This window comes from Phodopus roborovskii, unplaced genomic scaffold (assembly GCF_943737965.1).
Source record: "Phodopus roborovskii unplaced genomic scaffold, PHOROB, whole genome shotgun sequence".
NCBI classification, from domain to species: domain Eukaryota; kingdom Metazoa; phylum Chordata; class Mammalia; order Rodentia; family Cricetidae; genus Phodopus; species Phodopus roborovskii.
In genome coordinates, this window is record NW_026126485.1 from 6,961,615 (window position 1) to 6,984,930 (window position 23,316).

The 23,316-nt window shown below is 41.1% G+C and overlaps 1 protein-coding gene across 1 annotated transcript in view; it reads right to left on the reverse strand.

The window, feature by feature from the left end:
* The window catches only part of Adarb2 (adenosine deaminase RNA specific B2 (inactive)), a 548,969-nt gene that overhangs the window by 15,970 nt on the left and 509,683 nt on the right, over positions 1-23,316 (reverse strand). The window contains exon 8 of the mRNA XM_051194782.1: positions 8,622-8,803. Coding sequence (XP_051050739.1) covers positions 8,622-8,803 — 182 coding nt within the window. The remainder of the gene's footprint in view (positions 1-8,621; positions 8,804-23,316) is intronic.

Consider the following 23,316-nt stretch of genomic DNA (forward strand, 5'->3'; position numbering starts at 1 on the left):
AAGATTAACTCAAAAAAAAAAAAAATCAGTAGCCCTACTATATACAGAGGATAAAGGGGCTGAGAAAGAAATCAGAGAAACATCACCCTTTACATTAGCCACAAACAACATATAATAATGCTAACCAAACAAGTGAAAATATATAGCAAGAACTTTGAGTCTTTCAAGAAAGAAATTAAAGAAGATACCAGAAAATGGAAAGATTTTCCATGCTCTTGGATTGGTAGGATAAACATGGTAAAAATGGCAATCTTGCCAAAAGCAATTTACAGATTCAATGTAATCCTTCTCAAAATCCCAGCACAAGTTTTAATTGACCTTGAACTTTATATGAAAAAAAAAAAGACCCAGGATAGCCAAAACAACCCTGTACAATAAAGGAACTTCAGGAGGCATCAACATCCCTGACTTGAAGCTCTATTATAGAGCTATAGTCCTGAAACAGTTTGGTACTTGCACAAAAATACAGGTAGACCAATGGAATCAAATAGAAAATCCTTGTATCAACCCACACAACTATAAACACCTGATTTTTGACAAAACAGCTAAAATTATACAATGGAAGGGGAAAAGCATCTTTAACAAATGGTGCTGGCATAACTGGATGATAGTGTATAGAAGACTGAAGATAGACCCACGTCTATTGCCATGCACAAACTTAAGTCAAAATGGATCAAAGACCTCAACATAATTCCAGCCACACTGGACCTCTTAGAAGAGAAAGTGGGAGGTACCGTTGAACAAACTGGTACAGGAGACCGCTTCCTGAACATAACTCCAGTAGCACAGTCACTGAGATCGACAATTAATAAATGGGACCTCCTGAAACTGAGAAGCTTCTGTAAGGCAAAGGACACAGTTGACAAGACCCAACGGCAGCTCACAGAATGGGAAAAGATCTTCACAAACCCCACATCTGACAGAGTGCTGATCTCCAAAATGTACAAAGAACTCAAGAAACTAGTCACCTAAACAGAAAATAATCCAATTAAAAAGTAGGGTACAGAAATGAATAGAGAATTCTCAATAGAGGAATCCAAAAGACACTTGAGAAAGTGCTCAACATTCTTAGCCATCAGAGATGCAAATCAAGGCAACTCTGAAATACCATCATATTTCTGTCAGAATGGATAAAATTGGAAACACCAATGACAGTTCATGCTGGAGAGGATGTGGAGAAAGGGGAACACTCCTCCACTACTGGTGGAAGTGCAAACTTGTTTAGCCATTTTGGAGATCGGTATGGCAGTTCCTCAGGAAAATGGGAATCAGTCTACCACAGGATCCAGCAATCCATTCTTAGGCATATACTCAAATGATCTACATCCATGCAACAAAGACATCTGTTTAACTGTTCATAGCAGCATTATTTGTAATAGCAAGAACTGGGAAGCAACCTAGATGCTCCTCTACTGAAGAAAGGATAAAGAAGATGTGGCACATTTACACAATGGAATACTACTCAGTGAGAAAAAAGGCAAAAACCAACTGACCAACCAACCAACAAAACAAACAAACAATGGAATCTTGAAATTCCTAGGTAAATGGATGGAACTGGAAGAAACCATTCTGAGTGAGGTAACCCAGTCACAAAAAAAGAGGAAAATGGTATGTACTCATTCATATATGGATTTTAGACATAGAGCAAAGGATCACTAGCCTAAAATTCACACTGCCAGAGAAGCAAGGATACAAGGAGGACCCTAAGAGAGTCCTATAAGCTCCCCCACAGAAGGGAAAAGAGACAAGATCTCTTGAGCATATTGGGATCAGGTGGGCGGCAGTGAGTGCAGAAGGTGTTAGGAGAAAGAGAAGGGGAGAAGATGTGGGGAGAGGAGAATATGAGGGAGTAGGAAGATTGAGTCCAGGAACAAATAGAAGAGAGCAAGAAAAGAGTTACTATAATAGAGGGAGGCATTATAGGTTTGAAACGAGAATTGACACTAGTGAAATGTCCAGAGACCTACAAGCATTACCCCAACTAATAATTTGAGCAACAGTAGAGAGGCTACCTTAAATGCCCTTCCCTGATAATGAGATTGATAACTAACTTATATGCCATCCTAGAGCCTTCATCTAGTAGCTGATGGAGACAGAAGCAGTCACCCATGCCTAAACAATGACCTGAACTCCTGGAGTCCAGTTGTAGAGAGGGAGGAGTGATTAGCCAAGGGGTCAAGGCCAGGCTGCAGAGACCCACAGAGGCAGCTGAACAGGGGGAGCTCATGGACCCCAGACTTATAGCTGGGAAACCAGCATTGGACTGACCCAGATCCCCTGAACATGGGTCTCAGTTGGAGGGCCTAGGTAGTCTATGGGACCTCTGAGAGTGAAACCTGGATGTGTTCCTGGTGCACAAAATGACTTTGCAAGTACATTTGCCATGGAGGTATTCTCCCTTAACCTAGAGACAGGAGGAAGGGTCTAGGCCCTACTCCAAATGACTTGGCAGATTTTGATGGTCTCTCCTGGAACACCTCACCCTCCCTGTGGATTGGGTAGGGAATGAGATGGGAAGGAGAATGGGGAGGCATGGGAGGATGGGAGTGAGAGGGAACTGGGATAGATATGTAAAATAATAAAAAAAATTAAAAAATAAAAAAGAAATATGTATTGTCAGTTTGGTAGGACAAGCTGTCAAAACCCAAACTCACTTTCCAATCTATATCACTTTTTTCCCCCTGAAAACATGAGTATTCAAAGCATAGATATTTTACTAGTCATTAGTCTCACTATTTTGTTTTTACCTTACCTCACAAGAAAGCTCCTTGGTAGATGTCTTTAGGGTAGCTCTTTCAGGTGATGACACAATTCTATCCTCCCTCACCCCCTCCACCAATGATTCAGGGTTTGGGCAAAACTCAGCACACTCATAGATTTCTGGTCCTGAAGCTGGCTCCAGTTTAGCTTACCCTGTGCATAACAATTCAAACCTCTCTTTGAGACATTACTATGCACCCTGTGCACGTGGCAATGAGGGTATCCTTTTCAGCTTGGTTGATTCTTTTTAACCCAGAACTGATTTAGCCATATCTAAATTGCAGGACTTCATTCTACTAATGCATGAGCTTCACCTCTTAGGGCGACTCTGCAAACTGACCTTGAGGGAAGTTCATTTGCTTGTCTGAGTGTGATTTTATTATCATTATTCTTATGCCAGACCTCATCCTCCCCTTTCTTGTTTTTTTCTTCTAGAAATTAGAATTATTTCTTTTCAAAATTTGCATGACTCATTTTCAAATGTCCATCAAAAGCAATGAAGTTACTGCTTAGGGGTTTTCAGTAGACTTTAGTCTAATTTGCACCTTGACAGTAATGAAAACCATATTCTAAGTACAGACTGATGGGTTCAGTCAGACCACACTGCTTGTGGGGGAGGCAGATGCCACATGGGTTGGGGGAGAAGACAAAGTGTCTCAGGGGCTGTGCCATTATCCCAAGCCTAATGGGTTGGGATAATGGCCCTGGATTTCTCTAATTATCTTTTTCTCGTCAGGGGTTTCACACTTAACAATTAAAATTCTTTGCGTGTGCATATGTGTTTGTTTGTATTCATGTGTGTATGTGTGTGTGAAATTCAGGGGCTGACTTCTGGGCACCTTCCTCTCTCATTCTGTATATTTATCATTACAAGCCTATCACCATTATTATATATGTGTGTATGCATGCTCCATGCATGTTGAGGTAGGATGACATCTTTCCATAAGTTAATTCTCTCCTTTTATGTCACTGAGTTTCTCTTATTTCTGCTGTGACACTGTCTATGTAACTTTTCATTCAACTTGTGTTTGGGGGAATCACACTCTGGTTGCCAGGCTTGTGTGACAAATGCTGTAAACCATTGAGCTATCTTGTGGCCCCTCACATTATTTTTTAGAATGGGGCCACTTCAATGAACCTGAAGCTGACCATTTTGGCAGGACTAGCTGACCAGTGAGTTCTAGGGATCTTCCTGTCTCTGCCCTTTCCAGCATGCTGCTGGGCTTGGGTTGTTCATTGGTGGTGTTGGGCACCAGGCTTGGTCCCTTTGCTGGTGCAGCAAGTATTTTGCCTGCTGAGCCATCTCTATAGCCACAATAACAAAAAGTTAACATTTTATTTATGTTGCCATGTTCCCAGATGAACATGTTGTTTATAAAAAGTACAGATATAAGACTGGATGTCCAAGAAGGGATGTACTGGTCCCTAGAGGATGGACAGAGGCCAGTGGGTTGATAAGGAGGTTGTATTGTAGTTTCTATTTCTTAGCGTTTGTTCATTTTAAGTCATTATTAAAAAGACTTATTTTTATGTGTACATCTCTCTGTGTGGGTATGTGCATGTGTGTGCAGGTGCCCACAGGGATCAGATACCCCAGAGCTGGAGTTATAGGTGATTGTAAGCTGCTGGGAACCAAACTCAGGTCTTACATAAGAGGAACAATCACTCAAAACTGATAAGCCATCTGTCCCATCCCCAAATCATTTTTTTTAAAAACTCTTAGATAAATGCAGAAGAGTGAGGACAACTCAAAGAGTTAGGAGCTCTGAAAAAGAGAGAATGCAAACCCATCATAATAAACGAAAAGACTCTTAAATTTAACCTACACTAAATCTAACAACTATATCATAATCTGGGGACATCTAGTATGGTGACATTCTCTTATGCTTTCAAACTAGCCATTTTCCAAGGTTGTTCTGAGCTAGTTTTGTTACTTTGTTACAGTGAGTCCTTGCCACTTTAAGGAAAGGCAGGATAAAGAGAAACAAGAAAAATGAAATCAAGAAAGAGGAAGTTTTTGATCCCCAAGTAACATTTTCTCAGAATTGCTGAAATTATTGGCCATTTAAAAAATAAATATAATTTTCTAGACCTCGGGGCAAACCTTTCACTTCCGTGCTTGGCGATAGATGAGTCTTCAGTGCTGTCTGAGTGACTGTGAGAACAGCGGGCAGTTAAGAGTTTTGGACACACTCCAGTGCATTGGCTCATTGCTCCCACACCACTTCTCTGGTAGTTAGATGTCGTTGCCTCTTTAGCTAGCCTCGTTTCGCATTATTAGTTTTTATGCAGTTAAAAAAAATAGACATCTAAGAACTTGTACTGCACTGCCACAGGATATAATCTGACATATCAGAAGACTTTAAAATTTAAGCCAACTAGATCTGGGTCTAAATCCTTGTTCCTTTTGGTTAAATAGAACATCTTAAGGAATATATTGAATTTACATGAGTCTCTTTCAGCATTAATTAATTAATGTATGTTCACAGTTGTGAAGGTTACACATGTGTGCACATGCATGTGGAGGTCAGAGGGCAACATCCAGCACCATTATTCAGGATCATCATCCACCTCCTAAGACAGGGCTCCTCAGTGGGCTCAGTCTCTAAGTAGGCTAGACTGTCTGGACATCAAGCCACAATGCTGGGTCTTTTCATGTGGGTCCTGGAGCTTGAAATCAGGGCCCTCACTCCTGCAAGGCAAACATTTTAGACTGAGAAAGCTCCCTAACCTTCCTTTGACACAAAAAATGGAGAGACAAGTATTTGTTTTTGGTTGGTATGAAGGTTGTTGATGGAGATGATTCATGCCATGAAGTCAACATTGAGAGAAGGTTCAAGAAATGTAGTCTCATTTATCTGAATGATTTGCCACTCCCTGGATACTTCTGAACTTTATAATTGTACCAATCAGAACATACCCTTCTTCTTGCCTCCTTTCTGTCCCCAAGAATACTACCCATAAGTTGTTCATTTTCCAAGAGTTGCTATGGTTAGAGTTATGGATTCTGCAATCTAGATAGATCCCAAAGGTAGCCTTCATAGCTTGGACCTTTCAGGTGACTAAAACTCCATCCATTAGGTATGTCACAGACTAGCTAGTGATTAAGAATCCATCACACATTCTGTGTTGAGGGCTAAGGAGACAGCCAATGGGCTGGGAACAAAAGTAGGGATCTAGGGGTGATGTAATAAGCAGAAGTAGAGCAAGCACACAGAAAGTAGGCTCCCCACTGCCTGTGGGTGTCAATCCAGCCTTATTAATATTAGCTCAGCCCTCAGGTTGGAGATGAAGTAATTACCCCTTCAATAGTAGCCCAGAACTCTTTACAGTGAAATAACGGAAAGTCTTAATACAAACAGTTGTTTAACATTCCTAGATAAAGCAGTACCACTCTGTGTGAGGTAGCCTTGCTGACTGACCAATAATTGAATACAAGTTCTCCTTAGCTGCATATCTGGAACCCCAGGATGTAGCAATAATCAAATAAGTCCTGTGCCTTTGAACAGATAATGACACTAGTCTCTCCATATGAGGCTAGTCTGTAATTAACTATGTATCAAGGCTGTTCTTGAACCCACAATCCTCCCTCAGCTTCCTGAATACTCAAATTAGAGGCATGTGTCACTACACTCAGCTTCATGAGCTAGAGTTGAGCTCACTGTTCTAGTGCCATGAACTGTCCTCACTGCTAAAAGAAAGAGACTCTTATGAAAGGACCTCATTGCATAGACAGCATCTAAATTGCCTGGTGTTTTAACATGTAAAGGACCAGTTCTCCATGGAGGAGAACTCCTTTTCCACTGTCTCTGTTTTAGCGTTTTAGATCTGTGATCTTATTTTACATAACCTTTAAGTGATCAACATTGTAGAATAAATGAATAAAAGGATTCATTTCTGTGATGGCTGCATTTTCTCTTAAGAATTTGCTTAGCATAGTTCTGTGCTTTGCATGAATTATTTCATTTACCCCTACCACAGTGCCCATGAGGCTCCTTTCTACACCTGATCTTATGATGTGGAGCAATTTAAAAACTCTAGGAATAAATTTTAGGCCCAACTGCAACATACAGAAATGCAGACATTCAGAGAGCATACACACAGACAGATAACACACACACATACACACACACACACACACACACACATACACACACACACACAGAGAGACAGACAGACACACAGATACACACACACACACAGACACAGACACACAGATTCAGACACATATACACACACACCAACTGCTTTGTCTTACTGCTTTGCTCTTTCCTGAGACTTTGCTGTGATCAAATTATTTGTCAGAAAGAACTTAAGGGAAGAAGCACTTACATTGGCTTATGGTTTGAGGAGATACTGTTCATCATGGAGGAGCCAAAGGAGGCTAACTGTATTGCACTGATAGTCAGGAGGCCAAGCAGATAGGGAGTGAGGTTATAACACCTACTTCCTCTAGTAAGACTCCACCTCTTAAAAGTTTCACAACCATAGCAGTTGGCTCCATGCCTTAGCTGGTTAAAGCACCTGTCTTGTAAAAGCTTCACAACCTTTTCAACAGTGCCACCAGCCAGGGACTACCTATTAATGCCCACGAGCCTGTGGAAGGCATTTCACATTCACACCACAGCACAAGCTAAAAGCAAACCAGCCAAGCCTGTGAAAGCCTGCCTCCAGTTCCTGGGGCAGAGCCAGGCCTGATCCTACACAGGGAGTTCCAGTGTTTCTCAGTGTGTCTTCCTGATTTTGCCACAAGTAGTTCCTCAAGAGAACCCTCTTAGTACACAAAGGGGAACCCACTAATGATCTAGAGTTTTCCAACAGGTTCTCATCAGAAGGCTAACAGGACAGGATTAAAACCCACATGCTTCTTCCTTCTGCTCTGGTTGTCTCCCACAAGTCTGGAAGTTTACAATGCATATAGAAGTCCAATGGTCCCAGTGGATAAGTGTCACCCTTCCAAAGCCTTGGAGACTTCTCACTGGCTCTTTCCGACAGTATACAAATTTCATACCTTCCAGTGTTTCCATGGCTATGTGACCTGTTACCCATGCAAGCAACTGTTGCTAGGTTGGCTGACATGTCCAGCTCCCTAACAGCATCTAGGCTTTATGGGGAGTAGCAAGTGTAGTTTGCTCAGGGTTTGCCTCCCAGTTGTGCTTCCTGCCAGCCTTCCAGGCCCTGTAACAGAGGGTGTCCTAGGTTCCGCAGACACACTTTCATCATTTATTTATTTATTTATTTAGTGTGTGTGTGTGTGTGTGTGTGTGTGTTACAGTGTGAGTATGGATAGTGAGAACTCAGAGGACAACCTTAGTGTCAGTCCTTGCATTCCACCTTGTTTGAGATAGGTCTCTTGTTTGCCATTGTGTATATACATTAGGATAACTGGCCAGTGAGTTTCTGAGGATTCTGTCTTCTCCAGCTCCCACCACCCCAAAAGAGTGCTGGAATTACAGATGTGCACTACCACATTCAGGAGTTTTACATGGGTTCTGAGAATCCGAACTCAGGTTCTCACATAGCAGGAGCAGCTAAGCCTCCCTACATCAATAGGGTCTTTGTGTGAGCTACTTTAAACACTGCAGCGAAAACAAGATACTGACGTGTGATGAATTCATGTTGAATGTTGCTTATTATTCGATATGCCGTGATCTCTCTCTCTCTCTCTCTCTCTCTCTCTCACACACACACACACACTTGTCCATATTGAATTTCTTCATTGTCATTTTACTCATTAAGTTTAAAATTACTGTTGTCAACATGAATACAATCAGACAAGAGTTGCAACCATGGGACCTGTGTTCAGCAGCCCACAGACAAGGAGGAGGTTGCAGGTCTCTGTCATGAGACTGCTGTCTTACCACTAAGGAGAGGCCTGTTTTGCCGGTATGAGGCAGGCAGCTGGCCGATGCCCTCCATCCTGTGGCTCATGACCCGTGCAAGGTGGCCAGTGTGGTGCAGACTTCCCACAACGATGCTGTGGAGGTACACAGGCTCGATGAAGTGACAGAGGAGTGCGCCTTGTAGTCCCAGCACATTCCAGCTAGAAGGTAAAGCAAGGGTGAAGTCAGTGGAATTCCTGCATCTGTTCGGGATGCAGTGCTGGCAGCTCACGGTCCATTCAGGGGGCTGGACCTGTGAGCGATGTTGGTGTCATTCTGTTCTTCAGCTGCCTGATCCTTTTGGTGTCCCCTTTTCCAGCCTGGGGAAGGATGGCCTGGGAATTTCTCAGAGGCAGGTCACCAGGGTGGCCACTGATGCTGCTGCTACATTCTAGGGGCCTAGCACTGACTTCTGATAGTGTCTTCACATGTTCAGTAAACTCAGTTTCCTTTTCTACAAGTTGTTAGAGAGACAGGGAGTGCTATTCTCTCAGAGACTTGAAATTAGGCTCCCCAAGCGAATCTGAAGGTTTTTCTTGTATACTGTCTGGAAAAGATTCAGAAACTGAATTTACTGATTTCCATTTGGGGAAGAGCATTGTTTTCCATTCCCTTTGTCCTTACCAGTCAAAATGACCTACTGTGCTGAAATCAAAGGGCATTAATAAATGACCTTGTCTTGGTCTGGGAACAGTTTTTTATTTTAAAAAGCCTAGATCAGCGATGATTGACAAAGGCCCTTTCTTTGAAATAAATATAGGTCTGGGTGAAAGTTCTTACTTCTTCAAGCAGACAAGACAGAAGTACTGTGAAAAACATTTTTTTTTATCCCCCGACCTAAATTCATGGTAGAAAGTTCGGTGTGTCTGTTACTTAAAGCAACACTCTGTGGTTTCCACTCTAGTGTGTTTAAAATGCAACTGCTATTGGAGGCAGGCATTATGTAGCTAATTTCTTACATCATTGTTCTTTTTCATTAATTAACATTTTTTCCACTGTTGGAGCAATTATTGTGGGACCTCCATGCTGTACAACTCTTTTGATGATTAATAAGGGGTCATTATATCTCTCTTCCCGAAGCAGTCAATTAACACAGAATTCTTTCCATTAATTACCGAATGTGTCTCTACCTGGAGAGCAATCTGCTCCAAGAACCGGTGACACCAATTGCTTTAAAAAGTTCTCTTTAAATTTTATTCCGAAAACACAAGCAATTTAGCTGGAGATATTAATCTGCCTCAGAAGCATCATGGTGAATGAGAAACATCTTTTAATCTCATGCAAGAAAAGGCAGCCATCTGGCTGGCAAGGATTTCAGGGAACCACTCTCCCTCTCTCCCTCCGTAAATGCAGGTCATTAAAGTAATGTGTTCATCTACATAAAACTCAAATGGAATATAAAAGGTAATATTTATATACAAACAATTTAGTCCTACGATTTAAACAGTCATTGGTTTTATGAAACATTTACTTTAGACTATCAGATTTGCATAACTTCATTTAAAAATATTGTGGTCATTTTCTAGAAGTCACACCAGTCCTCTCAGCAAAGAAAGGGCTGTCCTTGGACACATGCACTTTATTGTAGTGTAAATATCATAATGGGTTGAGACAAAGGACATGTCTGGAAGGAGTAGATGTCCTCATTCCTGGTGTCTTTTGGCTGTAAGGTTCCTGCTTCTTTCTGAACTTTCACTATGATGTGACACACCCACCATGGTCCCTCTAATGCCCTCACTTTTCACTGATGAGTTACAGATTGTCTACAAAGCCTGGGAGAGGAGTCCTGTGATAACTGAACTCTTCCTGGGAGGAAGAGTGTTGGTGGTTTTGAGTTGTGTTGGAGGAATTTGTCTCATTCCCTTACATCTTTTCTTTTGTCATTTTATTATTTATTTAATTCTATTATTATTTTTCCACACAATATATTTTGGTCATTTTTTTTCTCTCTCCCAACTCATCTCAGATATCTCCATTTCCATATATACTCAACCTCATTCTCCCTCTCTCTCTTTCTCAAATATAAGCAAAGCAAAACAAAACAAAAAACCCATAAAATAAAAACAAGCAACAAAGTAACATAAAGAAATGAAAAACTAGGAAGAGGTGTGACAGGATGGATCAGTGGGTAAAGGTGTCTGCTGCCCACCCTGGAGACCTGAGTTTAATCTCTGGAACCCAAAGGGTGGAAGGACATTTGTTCGCTGACCCCCACATGTGCTATATGGCATGTGCAGGACATCCCTCCAATTAAATAAAAGAAATGTAGTAACATTTTTTTTTAAAGCAAATGCCAAGAATGGTTCCACACTCTTGTTTTAGTCCCAGTACTTGGGAAACGGAGGCAGGAGAATTGTGAGTTGGCGGCCAGCCTAGTTAAGACTTGTCTTGATACAAATGAATAGCACCCCCATAAATACATAGATAGAGAGATAGATACTGAGGAGGGATAAAACAGAATTGTTACCACGCAGTGTTTTAGACATATTCTTTTTGGATTTGGAGATGGTGGGCATGCATTCCAAGGGAAGGTTTGTAACAAAGGATGCTAAGAAAGTCTGCCAAGAGGCAATGTGTAAAGCAAAGGGATCACAAATGGCACAATCAGGGCTTGCAACTTTCAGACTGTTGGTAACATTTAGAAATGTCTTATCAATTAAAAGCAGGATAATATATAAATATCCCATGATAACAAGGCATTTTTTTCAAATAAGCTAAGCTTCAGATCATAAGATGAGAATTCCCATGAAGTGATACAGTAATTCTTGATACCATCAAAATATTGGCTTTGAACAAAACTTGTAGAATACATTTCAGTGTTCTGATTCCACTGGATTGTCTAAAGACAAATAAGTTCTATATCTGGTTCCCCCCTAATAACCTTTACAATAAAAGAAAAATCAACCTCCTCTTTGCCTGGCTATAGGAGTTTAAACAAATTCAGCTAACACGATCAATAAAACCAAATGTCTTTCTGAATATGAACTGAAGAATCCTCAGCATTCGGGATTGAATGGGAAAATACCTCTCCTTTTGTTCAAATAGCTGATATGCCTGTAATGTTGACAGAGACAGAAATCCTATGCCTAGCTTTCAATATAGATAATCCCTAGATAAATATATTTTTGTCTGTTTGTCACTCACAGAAATACCACAGATAAGTGGAGGAGAGATTTTAGAAAAGGTTGCCTTTCCTTAGCCAAGGGATGTCATCTCCTCACTGAATTTGAACTGTGACCTCCAAGGTAGGGAGAAAATGATGAGGCTCATTGTGCATGAGGCCCTCCCCACAGGAGTGTGCTTTGAAGTATAGACAGGGAATATCCATTGGTGATGTGTATTTTTGACATTTTCTCTTTCTTCCTGTTACTTATAGCATCATGATGTGGTCCTGGAAAGATACAGAATTGTAAATGTGCAGCATTGGAGATCCTTCCAAAGATATACACATCTACTTTCTTTGGTGAGCCTGTTTTCTGAACAGAATACCACATCAATTGCAAACATTTCCATGTTTTGTCTGAGCCTGTGAAGGTCACACTGAGGGAACCAAGTAGTCACAATCTGCAGATGATACTCAGAGACCTCGGTGGAACCATGCTCTTCAACTTAGCCTGCATGATGAACCAATTAGAAGCTTTAAGAACACACCTTGGTTCTCACCCTAATTAGCTTTCTATTACTGCGATAAAAACCATGACCAAAAGCAACTTGGGGGCATTTATTTCATCTTACAATTCCAAGTCACATGACATCTCTTAGGAAATCCAGGGTAGAAACTCTAGGCAGGAATCTGGAGACAGGAACTGAAGCTGAGAATACAGAGGAATGCTGCTACCTGGCTTGCTCCTCATGGTTGGCTCATTTACTTTTCTTATAGCATCCAGGACCACCTGTCCAGGGATGACACTGTTCACAGTAGGATAGACCCTCTCATATCAATCATTAATCAAGACAATTCCCCATACACATGCCTGTAGGTCAGTCTGACTGATGATAAGTCTTTCTTTGAGATCCCTTCTTCCTAGGTGACACTAGTTTGTTAAGTTGTCATAAACTAACTAGTACAATCCCCAAATACATTCTTGTAAGATTGATTGTCATCATTTTTTTAAAACTCTGGCCAAATTATTTCATGTCATTCAATGCTGAAACTTAGTACTCCAGTAGTTAAGGAAAAAATTGGAGTTAAAAATGTCAAAGGAAATACAAATCCAGACTGGCCATTTGGGCCATCCTGAACTACTTTTTTCTTTGAGCAACAGTCTACTCAGTGGTCCTCTAAGTGTGGTACCTGAGTGTACAGGGCTGGACCCTTGAATGAAGCACAGACTCTCTCAGTCCCCATCCTAGGCCTGCCAAATACGAACCTCTGGAGTGGATTCAAGCAGTTGTGTTTTTAATAGATTTTCTAGGTGATTCTGGTGCTGCTAGAGTTTTGATATCTGCCTGTCTCCATTGGAATATGCTCACACTAGCACTTTCTGCTTCCCAAGCCATTGAAAGACTACAGGAAATCAATTTTCCATCCATCTTGGGGTTAGTCCTTGTTTCTACCACATATTTCCCTAGTGTCACACCACTTTCCCTCAACATTTATGAAGACAACTGATAAGATGAAGCCAGAGTCACTTGGCCAATGTGTTCTCAGTTGACTAACCACTTTCCACTGTTTTGTGTGTGTCTCTGTGTGTCTAATAAAGTATCAGAATATATGCTATATGTATCAGGACAGTCTTTACAGAACTGTCATAAATGCAAAGCAAACCACAGTATACTCACAGAAAGAAAAGATGATAGTCACACTGCTTGCCTTATTGCTTGTGCTACATACCACTATGTCCTTGTCAAGGGCTCCGCTTGAGTGTTCCACCTGCCCTCTTGGCTTTCTTTATGTACCTTCCCCCATGTGGATGCATCAGGTCCAACCAACAGCCTGCATTATGCCTCCTGCCAATCATTTGTAGGACATCTAGGACTGTTTTTAGAGTATGCTTGCTCACTCTTTAGCTTTCTTTTCACTTCCACAGTGTCTTTACGCATTGTTAGGGTTAGGGTTAGGGTAGCTACTTTTGTTTTACAGAACTGGGCTTCTCAGTCCTCTGCTGTTTCCATACCTCTGAGCAGAGTTCTGGAAACCAGCAGCCACCTGTGCCTCTGGGGTACTAATCTGGCATTTCTGGCCACCTCAGTGTGTGGTTGTAGTAGTAACAGGATTGGGTAGGTGCCATACTGTCCTTGATTTGTGTTATTGCTTTGGTATGCAATAAACATCACCCACTCTATCACTCTGTTTTCATCATGAGAGACTGTACAAAACTTACTTAAAGGGTGTTATAAAAAGTGCCATGAACTTCTGTGAAAGAATGTGTACAAAGATTTTTGAGATTAGTGGAGTGGTACATGATTTTTAATTTCAGTCTTTTGGGAGGTTGATGCAGGTGGATCATGAGTTCAAGGCCAAATTGGGTTATAAGGAAAGTTCCAGTCCACCCTAGGCCACATAGAGAGACCCTGTCTCAAAACTGGCATGGGGGATGCTGGAGTGTAGCTTAGTAATAGAGAACTTGTTTTGTTTGCATGCATGAAGTCTTGGACTGAATCTCCAGTACTGCCCACCCAAACAAATGGAATGAGAAAATGTCACGTCACCTCCTTTGAATTTTGTGGAGTTGATAATGTGCTACAGAGGAGGAGCCTGCCAATAAGTCAAGAAGGAAGGAAGTCAGAACTGTTCCCTAGGGCCTAGGTGCAGAGAAGAGGGAGCTGCTTGGAATGAATGTGGAATGACAGGTGTTTGCCTGGAAGGTGAGCATCCTATTCACTGTCAGACTCCAAGTCTGACAGTCAGACAGATGCCTGATTCTCCAGAAAAAAAAAATATATATATATATATTAATGGAGAAAGTTTAAATCCCTTCATTTAGTGACACTGTGATAAATAACCAGGATCAGGTACTTAAAATTAGAAGCCATATCTAAAGGAACATTAGTTCCAGAAGATTTATATTTGCATAAGCTATTCAATGTCTGCTTCATAGAGACAAAACTGCTCTGTTTTCCCCGTCCTTTAAGGAGGCCATGCCTGTGACAATGGCTGTTCAGAGTATGAAAACAAGCCATCTCTACAGGGACATGGATGTGATGGTTACAGCTTTCACCTGTTCCTCTGACTACTGCAGGCTGGTGACATGCTACTTTTAATTTTGTGGTTATAAAGGTCAATTTTCACTGATGAGATGAAACAATCCATTTTCTGTAGATTCACTCAGTCTTTAAGGTGTTGTTAGAGTCTAGATTTTGGGAACATAGTTTACTCCAATTTTCATCTGGCTTCATGAGTTTCCAGAATTAATTAGTGATTTTTCTCATGATGTTTTGCATTCTTAAGGCATCCATAACAAACAACTGCATCCACAGGCCCCCAAACAGCAGAAGAACCTCTCTTATCGTTCTGGGGATCAAAGATCTGAACTCAAGTTGTCAACCTGCCTGGCCATAAGTCCCCTGGAGGCTGTGGGGAGGATACATCCTCAACTATTCCAGGTGCTGGTGGCAATTGTTGGTGCTCTTGTATTGTGTCTGTACCAATCCAAATTCTGCCTGCTGCCATGAATATTCTCCTGTGCTTGTCCCTACATTTTCTCTGCATCTCTTTTACAAGAACACATGCTGTTGCACTTAGAAGCCAACTGAGGTAGAATACATGCTTCCATTAGTCTCTCAGACTTAATCCTTCCATTTAAAGTTGGAGTCATAGGTTCTGGAATGGCACAGATCTTTAGAGGTGTCTATTCAGCTGCCTACATGCTAGGTGATTCCATCTTGCCCTTTGTCCTTTTTTGAGAAGTCACAGATCCTACATAGGAAATCTGACATCTAGAACAAAGTATTTGTACAAAGGTTTGTTTTGGTTGGGGGGAGCACTCCTCATAGTAGTAATGACCTGGAAATACATCATGCCTTCAGCAACAGGAAGTAAAGCAGCTGATAGCATAAATACTAGCAGTAATACACTCACATTGAAGTGCTTGTTATTTTAACCAAGAGCCATGGTTGTAGTTTTGAGGAACAGCTTGTAAGCCAACTGTACACACAACAAAATCCCAGATGTAGGAAAAAATGTAAATTAAGAAAAAGATTAACAGGAACATAGAGTTAGTGAATGCTCTCTGTGACAGTTGGAATTTTAGCTGACATTTTTTATATTTTCCTAATTTTTCTTTATTATATAGTCCAGGTTGGTCTTGGTCTCCCTTGGTATTCTAGGCTTTTCTCAAAATTATGGGGTCTTCCTGTCTCATCTTCTAGAGAACTGAGATCACAAAGCATATGTAAATGTCCTGACATTTTTTTTTTGACTGAGTCATCCTCTTGACGTGGGGGATTTTAAATTATTATTATTAATTGCAATGCTGAGGATGGAACCCAAAGCCTGAATATCACTGAACTGTAATCCTAGGCATTGACTTCACAGGGTAGGGCCTTCCCATATAAGTCACAATAGCCTTGATCTTGGGATTCTCTTGGCCCAGCCTTCCAAGTGATGGGATTCCAGAGACACTTAGGTCAGAGATTTAGTTTTGTTTTTCTGTGAAAGTTGTCACTCATAAGGGGTTAGTTCCACCTACATAGAACTTGTGAGTCAGCCTTCATGTACAAGATGTTGTTTAGCATCAGAGTTTTGGCTAAACTTTTTTATTTTTATTTTTTATGTGTATGTATCTATGTGAGTGTTCCTATGTGGGTCAATGTGTATTTGTGCAGATGCTGCATGTACATACATGTGAAAAAAAGTGCAGTGGGTGGAAGGTAATGGGTAAGAGTCCCCCCTCCTAACATATAAATTGACTGACTCTTTTATTGGATGCTTCCTAGAGGAGCATTAAGGTCTCATGAAAAAGAACTATAAAATGGGTCCTCAAGGGAATTAGTTGATGTTCCAATGAGGATCTCATCCCTCAATAAGGAATTAGAACCATCAGAGTGGTCCACAATTAGAGCTACTACTGTCTATCTTGGGGACTAACTGTCCTTGTACACACTGCAGGAAGGATGGAGTTCTAGTAAAAGTCCCAAACTCTAAACAGAAGGAAGGATACTTTCAAACATTAGCTGATTGGCAACTAAAGGTTTTTTTGTTCTGAGTTATTTTATGGTTTATGATAAAGCACTGCAGGAATTTCAAGCTTTCTGTATCATTTTCTTGCTTTCCTGTAAACTGATCATAACACTAACACTGTAAAATTAAATCAATTTTTACTCATAAAAATTCTGTGCCTGGAAGAATGGCTGTTATTACTTAGCAATACTGTCTGTCATGTAGGTGCCATTGATCACAGATAGGGAAGCCCAAGTAATACTTTTGATCTGCTTGTGGGAAATGAAACAGCTGTATAATTGTTTGGATCCTTGGATACACCAGACTCCAGTTCATTTTCATTTTAATATTCAGGGAACTTTCAAAGTGAACCACAGATTTGTCTAGAGGATGTATTATTTCCTCCACCTTAATTAGGAATGCTATTTTATTGGTTTTTTTTTTTTTTTTTGCTTTTTTTTTTTTTTTGTTCATCTTAACATGTGAAAGTCACAGGATATAAAAGGTGAGAAAAAGTCATTCAGACTCATTTTTTATAGTGCTCAAACAGAACTGCATTTATTAAGAGAGATATATGTAAGACTGGGTTCCAGAGTAAGACTGATTTTCTTAATCAGTAGGTTTGGTTGATATTTAACAACTTCCTAAACTCTATAGGCAGCACAAATAATGTATTGGCTTTGATGGGAAGATTACAATATTTTAGAATACTAGTTTTCAAGTGTTTGAGAGATGGCTCAGTTGGCAAAAGTGCTTGCAAGAACCCCAGTTCAGGTCCCCAGCACTCACATAAAAAGCTGGTTACAGGGCACATGTCTGCAATTCTACTGCCATGGAGGAAGAGACAGGCAGCTCCTTGGGCTTATTGCCTACCCAGCTGAGCTGAATTGGTGAGCTCTAGGTTCAGGGAGACACTTTGTCTTGAAAAATAAGATGGGGAGTGATTGAAGAATATACCAGACCTTGGCCTCTACTTTTCACATTCACACACCCACATTTGCATATGCCATTGCATGGACACACATACACACATATGAAGATGTAATACACCACACACACCTACACTACTATGATATACACAATAAAATATTAGTTTCTATACCATACTCAATTGCATTGCATATATTAATGTTTTATAACTTGAATTTTCTGACAAAGGAAAATATTTAAGTTATTTAACTAGTAGATATTCACCAACCACTGACCCCCATGCACACCACTTGGTGCTGTTTGAGAGTCATTGTGACTCAACACGATGCAACATGATGTCAGAACCTGGGCTTTTCTCTTCTGCTAGATTCTCTCCATGATGTTTCAAATGTCTTCTTAATATAAGTCTCAGTAGTACTTATACTACTAACCAGTGAGTTGGTTCCTTGAATCTAGTGGAATCACGTAGCAAGACTAACCCTCTGAATCTTGGCTAGAGTAACTTCATCTTGCAGCAATCTGGGCACACCATCTTTCCCATGGCTAGGCAGTATTTGCTGATAGCAGCAGAGTCATTGATAAGGACAAGGATGGAGCACATATAAACATGTCTTTCCCAGAGTCTGGTTTTGTTTATGCTTAATGTTGCTTGAGTCTATAGTTACCACTACTGTAGTACCTCTAAGTAGCACTCTGTATCTATATTTTGTCAATTCTGCAGTGGATTTAGGCCCATATGAAATAGGAATTTTCTAGATGGGGGGTTTGGAGTAGAGAGGAGATCTAGCTGTCCATAGATGGACATTCTATAGCAACCCTAATAAGCCCATTTTACCCCTCAGAATGAATTTGGACAAACCACTTTCAGTTGTTGGTGCTATCCCTTTGGAGACAGTGGTAAATTTTATATCTCCCTAAAAAGGCCACAACACATCAGCAATAAGGACAATCACAGGGCTGTGTCTGCCAGTCTTGGGCTAGTGTTTTCACTCACTGTAAGCTTCCTTTCAACTTAGCAAGGCACTCTGAGAACTTGCTAATGGGAGATCTGAAGCTATCTGGCCTTGTGTAATACCTCAACCTCTCACTGATTGGTATTTCTCACCCTCCTTCCTGACAGGCTCTCCTTCTTTCATAAACTCTATACGCAGGCAGTGATTGTGGTGCTGATAAAGACGGGCTTGGGGAGATGCTCAGTCGGTAAAATGCTTGTTGCTAAGACATGAAGACCCCAACCCATATAAAAACAAAAGCAGAGATGGTAGTATGTGCCTGTAACACCAGCACTGGGGTGGGGGTGGGGTCCTGGCTAGTCAGTTTAGCTGAATCAGGGAATTCCAGGCTCAGTGATATCTCAAAAAAGAAAGGAAAAAAAAAGGTGGAGAAGTGGTTGAGAAAGACATCTGATGCCAACTTCTGACTTCTACAGAGGTCACACATGTACATGTGTCCTTGAACACATGTGTACGTGTATATGCATGCTCGAGTGTGCACTTGTGTGCTCACACACACACACACACACACACACACACACACGAGGCAGAGGGAGAGAGAGTGCCTATTCAGGGATAAATTCTAAGAATGAAGATTCTTTAAAACAGACAGATACACTGCCAACCTTACATGAGCTATTTCTAGAGTCTGTCTACATGGTTGCTCTTATGATATACTGGTAGCAGTTAGTTCCTTCCCTTCAAAAGCAGCACACTTGTAGCTTATGCCAGCTCCCATGGTATAAATGCTATGATTTGACCAATTTTAAGCCGACAGTTTCAGGTTACTGAGTACAGACTTAGGAGGAGGTGCACTGGTTTGTCCAGCAGCTCATGACTTTATAAAGCTGTTTATAGGAAATAGAGCTGTAAATAATTTCAAAAGCACATGTATTGGTCAGATAATTCTGAAGTGGCAAATTTGGAGTGTTTATTACTTTTTAAATTTAGCTGTAAGTTGTGTATTTTCATTTTTAGTAATGACTGTATTTAACATCTGACTTTCAAAAATGCTTGAAAATGTAATAATAAGTTCCCAAATCTAGCTGGTTCCAATGTGGTGTAATACTGGGTGCAGTATATCATGTGTTGTAGGTTATGCAGCCAATGTGCCCTCACAGTATTTTATATACTATGTTTCCTGTGCTTTTGTGTACTCAGCTTCACTCTCCCGAGCACTGAGTGTCTGTAATATATTCGCTTAGAAAGTTTATCTGTACTGGTGTGTGAAAGCCCTCTGTTTTGAGCATTATTTAAGCCCAAGATTGAAATTTTGTTTTTGTACAGGCTAGAAAACAGATGAACACATACATTATCAGATTGTCTCTTTGTGAGGCCTTTCTACAAATAATGCACACTGCAGATGCTATTGGTCTTGAACCGTTATCATAACATATGTTCCTGCTCAAAAGTAGCAAATGTGCCTCTTTTCTGAAATAGATGGTGTATGAGCCCTCATACACATATCTTATGATCAGGGTCAGCTGTAGAGGAGCCAAAGCACTTCCACGCCAAAGGAAGTGTTTCTATGCCAGTAGCTTTAGCCTGATTCAGATAGGTCTGTTTAGAGTGGGTGTATTATTTCTGTCACTGTTATGGTCATCATTGCCCTGTCCTCATCATCATTATCAATATAAGCACTGTTTATCAAGAGCCATCATGTGCATCTCACTGTGACAGGCACCATGCAAATCAAGTGGCATCAATGATCCCATGAAGGTCAAGCCCAGACACAAGCAACAGCATTAGGTACCGCATCCCTGCCATTTCAGTGTAGGAGACAGGATGTGTGTTGGGATGGAATTTGAGGATGGTTAGGCTGCAACTTTCCCAGCATTCCCTGCAGGGCATGGAAAGGAAATGATGCCACACTAGGTGATGAGAGGAGGTGAAGCTAAGCAGTTTTTGTGAGCCTCAGAATTCATTGGTTGAGGAGTGTGTGTGGAGCAGTAATGAGATTGGGGAGGAGGGAGGAAAGTGAGGGAGAAAAGGATGGACAGCAAGAAAATGAGAGAGGCAGAAAATATTGAGACAAAGGGAGAGAGACAGACAAGTACAGAGAGACATGGAGAGTGACAGACAGAGAAATAGAAGGAAGAAGAAACAGAGAGAGAGGGCTAGACAGAGAGATAGAGAGACAGACAAGGGACAGAGACAACAAGAAAGACAGAGGAAGAGGAGAGAAGAGACTGGAAGAACAAGAGAAAGAAAGGGAGGCAGAAGAGGAAGTGAAGCTCAGAAGAAGGAAACTGGGGAAGTGGCCTCAAGGGGACACAAAAGGGGTGTGAGGACACCTCTAAGCCCTGGCCTCCGTCAAGCCCCTCTGGTCTGTCCTGTCTCCTCCTACCATCACTATGTCTAGCAAGGAGGAGCTAAGTGGGTGGATGGTGTGAACTGGTGATGTGAACCCCCCTGGTGCCAGGGGATTGATTCTTGGTCTCTGTGTAGCTAGCTGGAGCAGAGACATTACTGTTTCCTACAGCATTTCCTCTGAGAAAAAGCTGAGTTGGCACACACTTTCAATCCTAGCACCCAGGAAACCAAGGCAGGTGAGTATCTGAATTCAAGACTAGCTTGGTGTCTACACAACCAGGATTTCAGAGACAGCAGGGTTGTACAGAAACACTCGGTTTTAAAAAAAATCTAAAATCCAGATCAAACTAAATAAACAAACAAAACTCCTAAATTGCTACCACCATCACCACAATAGCATCACCACCACTACCACCACAACAACAGCTACAACAAAAATATCAAGAGAAACAGTCTAGAATGTTTTTCCATCCAGGATATCATTTGATTATCCTTGGAGATGATGTAACACAGACTTCTGCTGTTTTTTTTTAAAGGGGATTTTATTAAAAAGATAAAGCCTTGTCTTATGAGCATTACCATCAATAGACTTGCCAGCAACCAATATAAGGTGGGTTTTGTAGCCCCTGTTTAATTTACTGTCTATTGATGTTAAGATCCCAGAGACAAGATTTCATTTCTGTAGCATTAATTTACTTCATTTTTCTGGAGAGCCATAGAATTAACTTAGAAAACTAGCATTATTTGAGGGTATCAAGAGGATTTTTGTTAAAGTGAAAATTGCTGCTTTTTTTCCCTTTCACTCCAAGAGCAGATGAAAATATTGTAGAGAGGAATACATTTTCTCTTCAAAGATGAGCTGCTTGAAGACTATAGGTTGTTCCCGGCAATGCAGAAATCAGTGCTTTGATTTATGGTCATTTAGCCCTCTCCTTGTTCTGCCAAGCCAGGGGCAATCAAAGCCAGGGCCTAAATGGGTCTCTTTTTCTATAGCTACTTGGTAATTTCCCATGAGAATTTGGAATAACTGTCGATAGAGGCTCACGTTTTCCAAGCCCTGTAGCCTCAGAATCCTCAGAGTAGGGTAGAGAAGGAGACCTGGGGTGCTGGCTTCTGGACTTTGGGGTGGCACTTTGAACTGTTTGGTGTCTGATGTTCCCACCTTGAAATGTGAGAAGAACTTAAGCCTCATTGCCCCCTGGCTTTGTGTTCTCTTTAGTAGAGTAAAAGACACCTAGTAGAGCAGTCCTTCAGGGTGCAGAAGTTAGCATAGCTCAGTTGGTTCATGTACCTTTGTTGAGCACATAAGACACCCCAAGTCTTATATAGGTACTAGGCACACAGCCCAGTGCCTCCTGGGGTTTTAACTTACTGGAGGATCTCTTAGGGTTGTAGGGGACAGCTTGTCTTAGACTCTAGATCCTGTATTAGTGGGAGGAAGCTGAGGACTTTGTGTGTAAGATGCTTCCTGTTTTCCTTGGGTCCTTGGCCTTGATTTTCTCTTTAGCCTCTCCAGCTCTTCTCCATTCCATTCAAGACTGGAATTCTCATTTCTGAACTAGCTGCGGCTGCAGACACACCCACATAGGAAAATTTGGGGGCAGCAAAACTGTTGGGATATTTGGGTATGTGCTTGCTTAGAGACTACATTAGCTTAAAATGGCCAGTTCCTCTGTCCACTTAGTTTATAAACTACAGATCAGTGCACTTATCATGGATTCCAAATGAGCTTCTGATTCACTCAGTTTTAAAGATTTTTTATTTATTATTTACTTATGTGTGTGCATGCTTGAGTTTATGTTAGTGTGTGTGTGTGTGTGTGTGTGTGTGTGTGTGTTTATATATGTATATGCATGGCTGCATGTGTCTGTGCTTCCAGAGAGGCCAGAAGAAGATATAAGATCTCTTGGAGCTGTAATTACAGGCCTTTGCAATACTCCCAGCATTTTACATATTAATTTATTTATTATGTATACATTGTTCTGCCTGCATATATTCCTGCATGCCAGAACAGGGCACCAGATCTCATTACAGATAGTTGTGAGCCACCATGTTGTTGCTAGGAATTGAACTCAGGACCTTTGGAAGAGCAGCCAGTGCTCTTAACCTCTGAGCCATCTCTCCTACTCCCAGCATTTTTTTGTGGGCACTGGAATAAGAACTCCAGTTCTCATAATTTTGCAGCAAGAGTGCTTAACCACCAAGCTGTCTCCAGTGCACTCTTATTCTCTCTTCTAATCATCTTATGTTATGGTTGGGGTACCTTGGAACTTTATGACTCTTTCAGCCAAATTCAGGCTGCTACGACCCTTCACCTCAATGCACATATTGAAAGTAT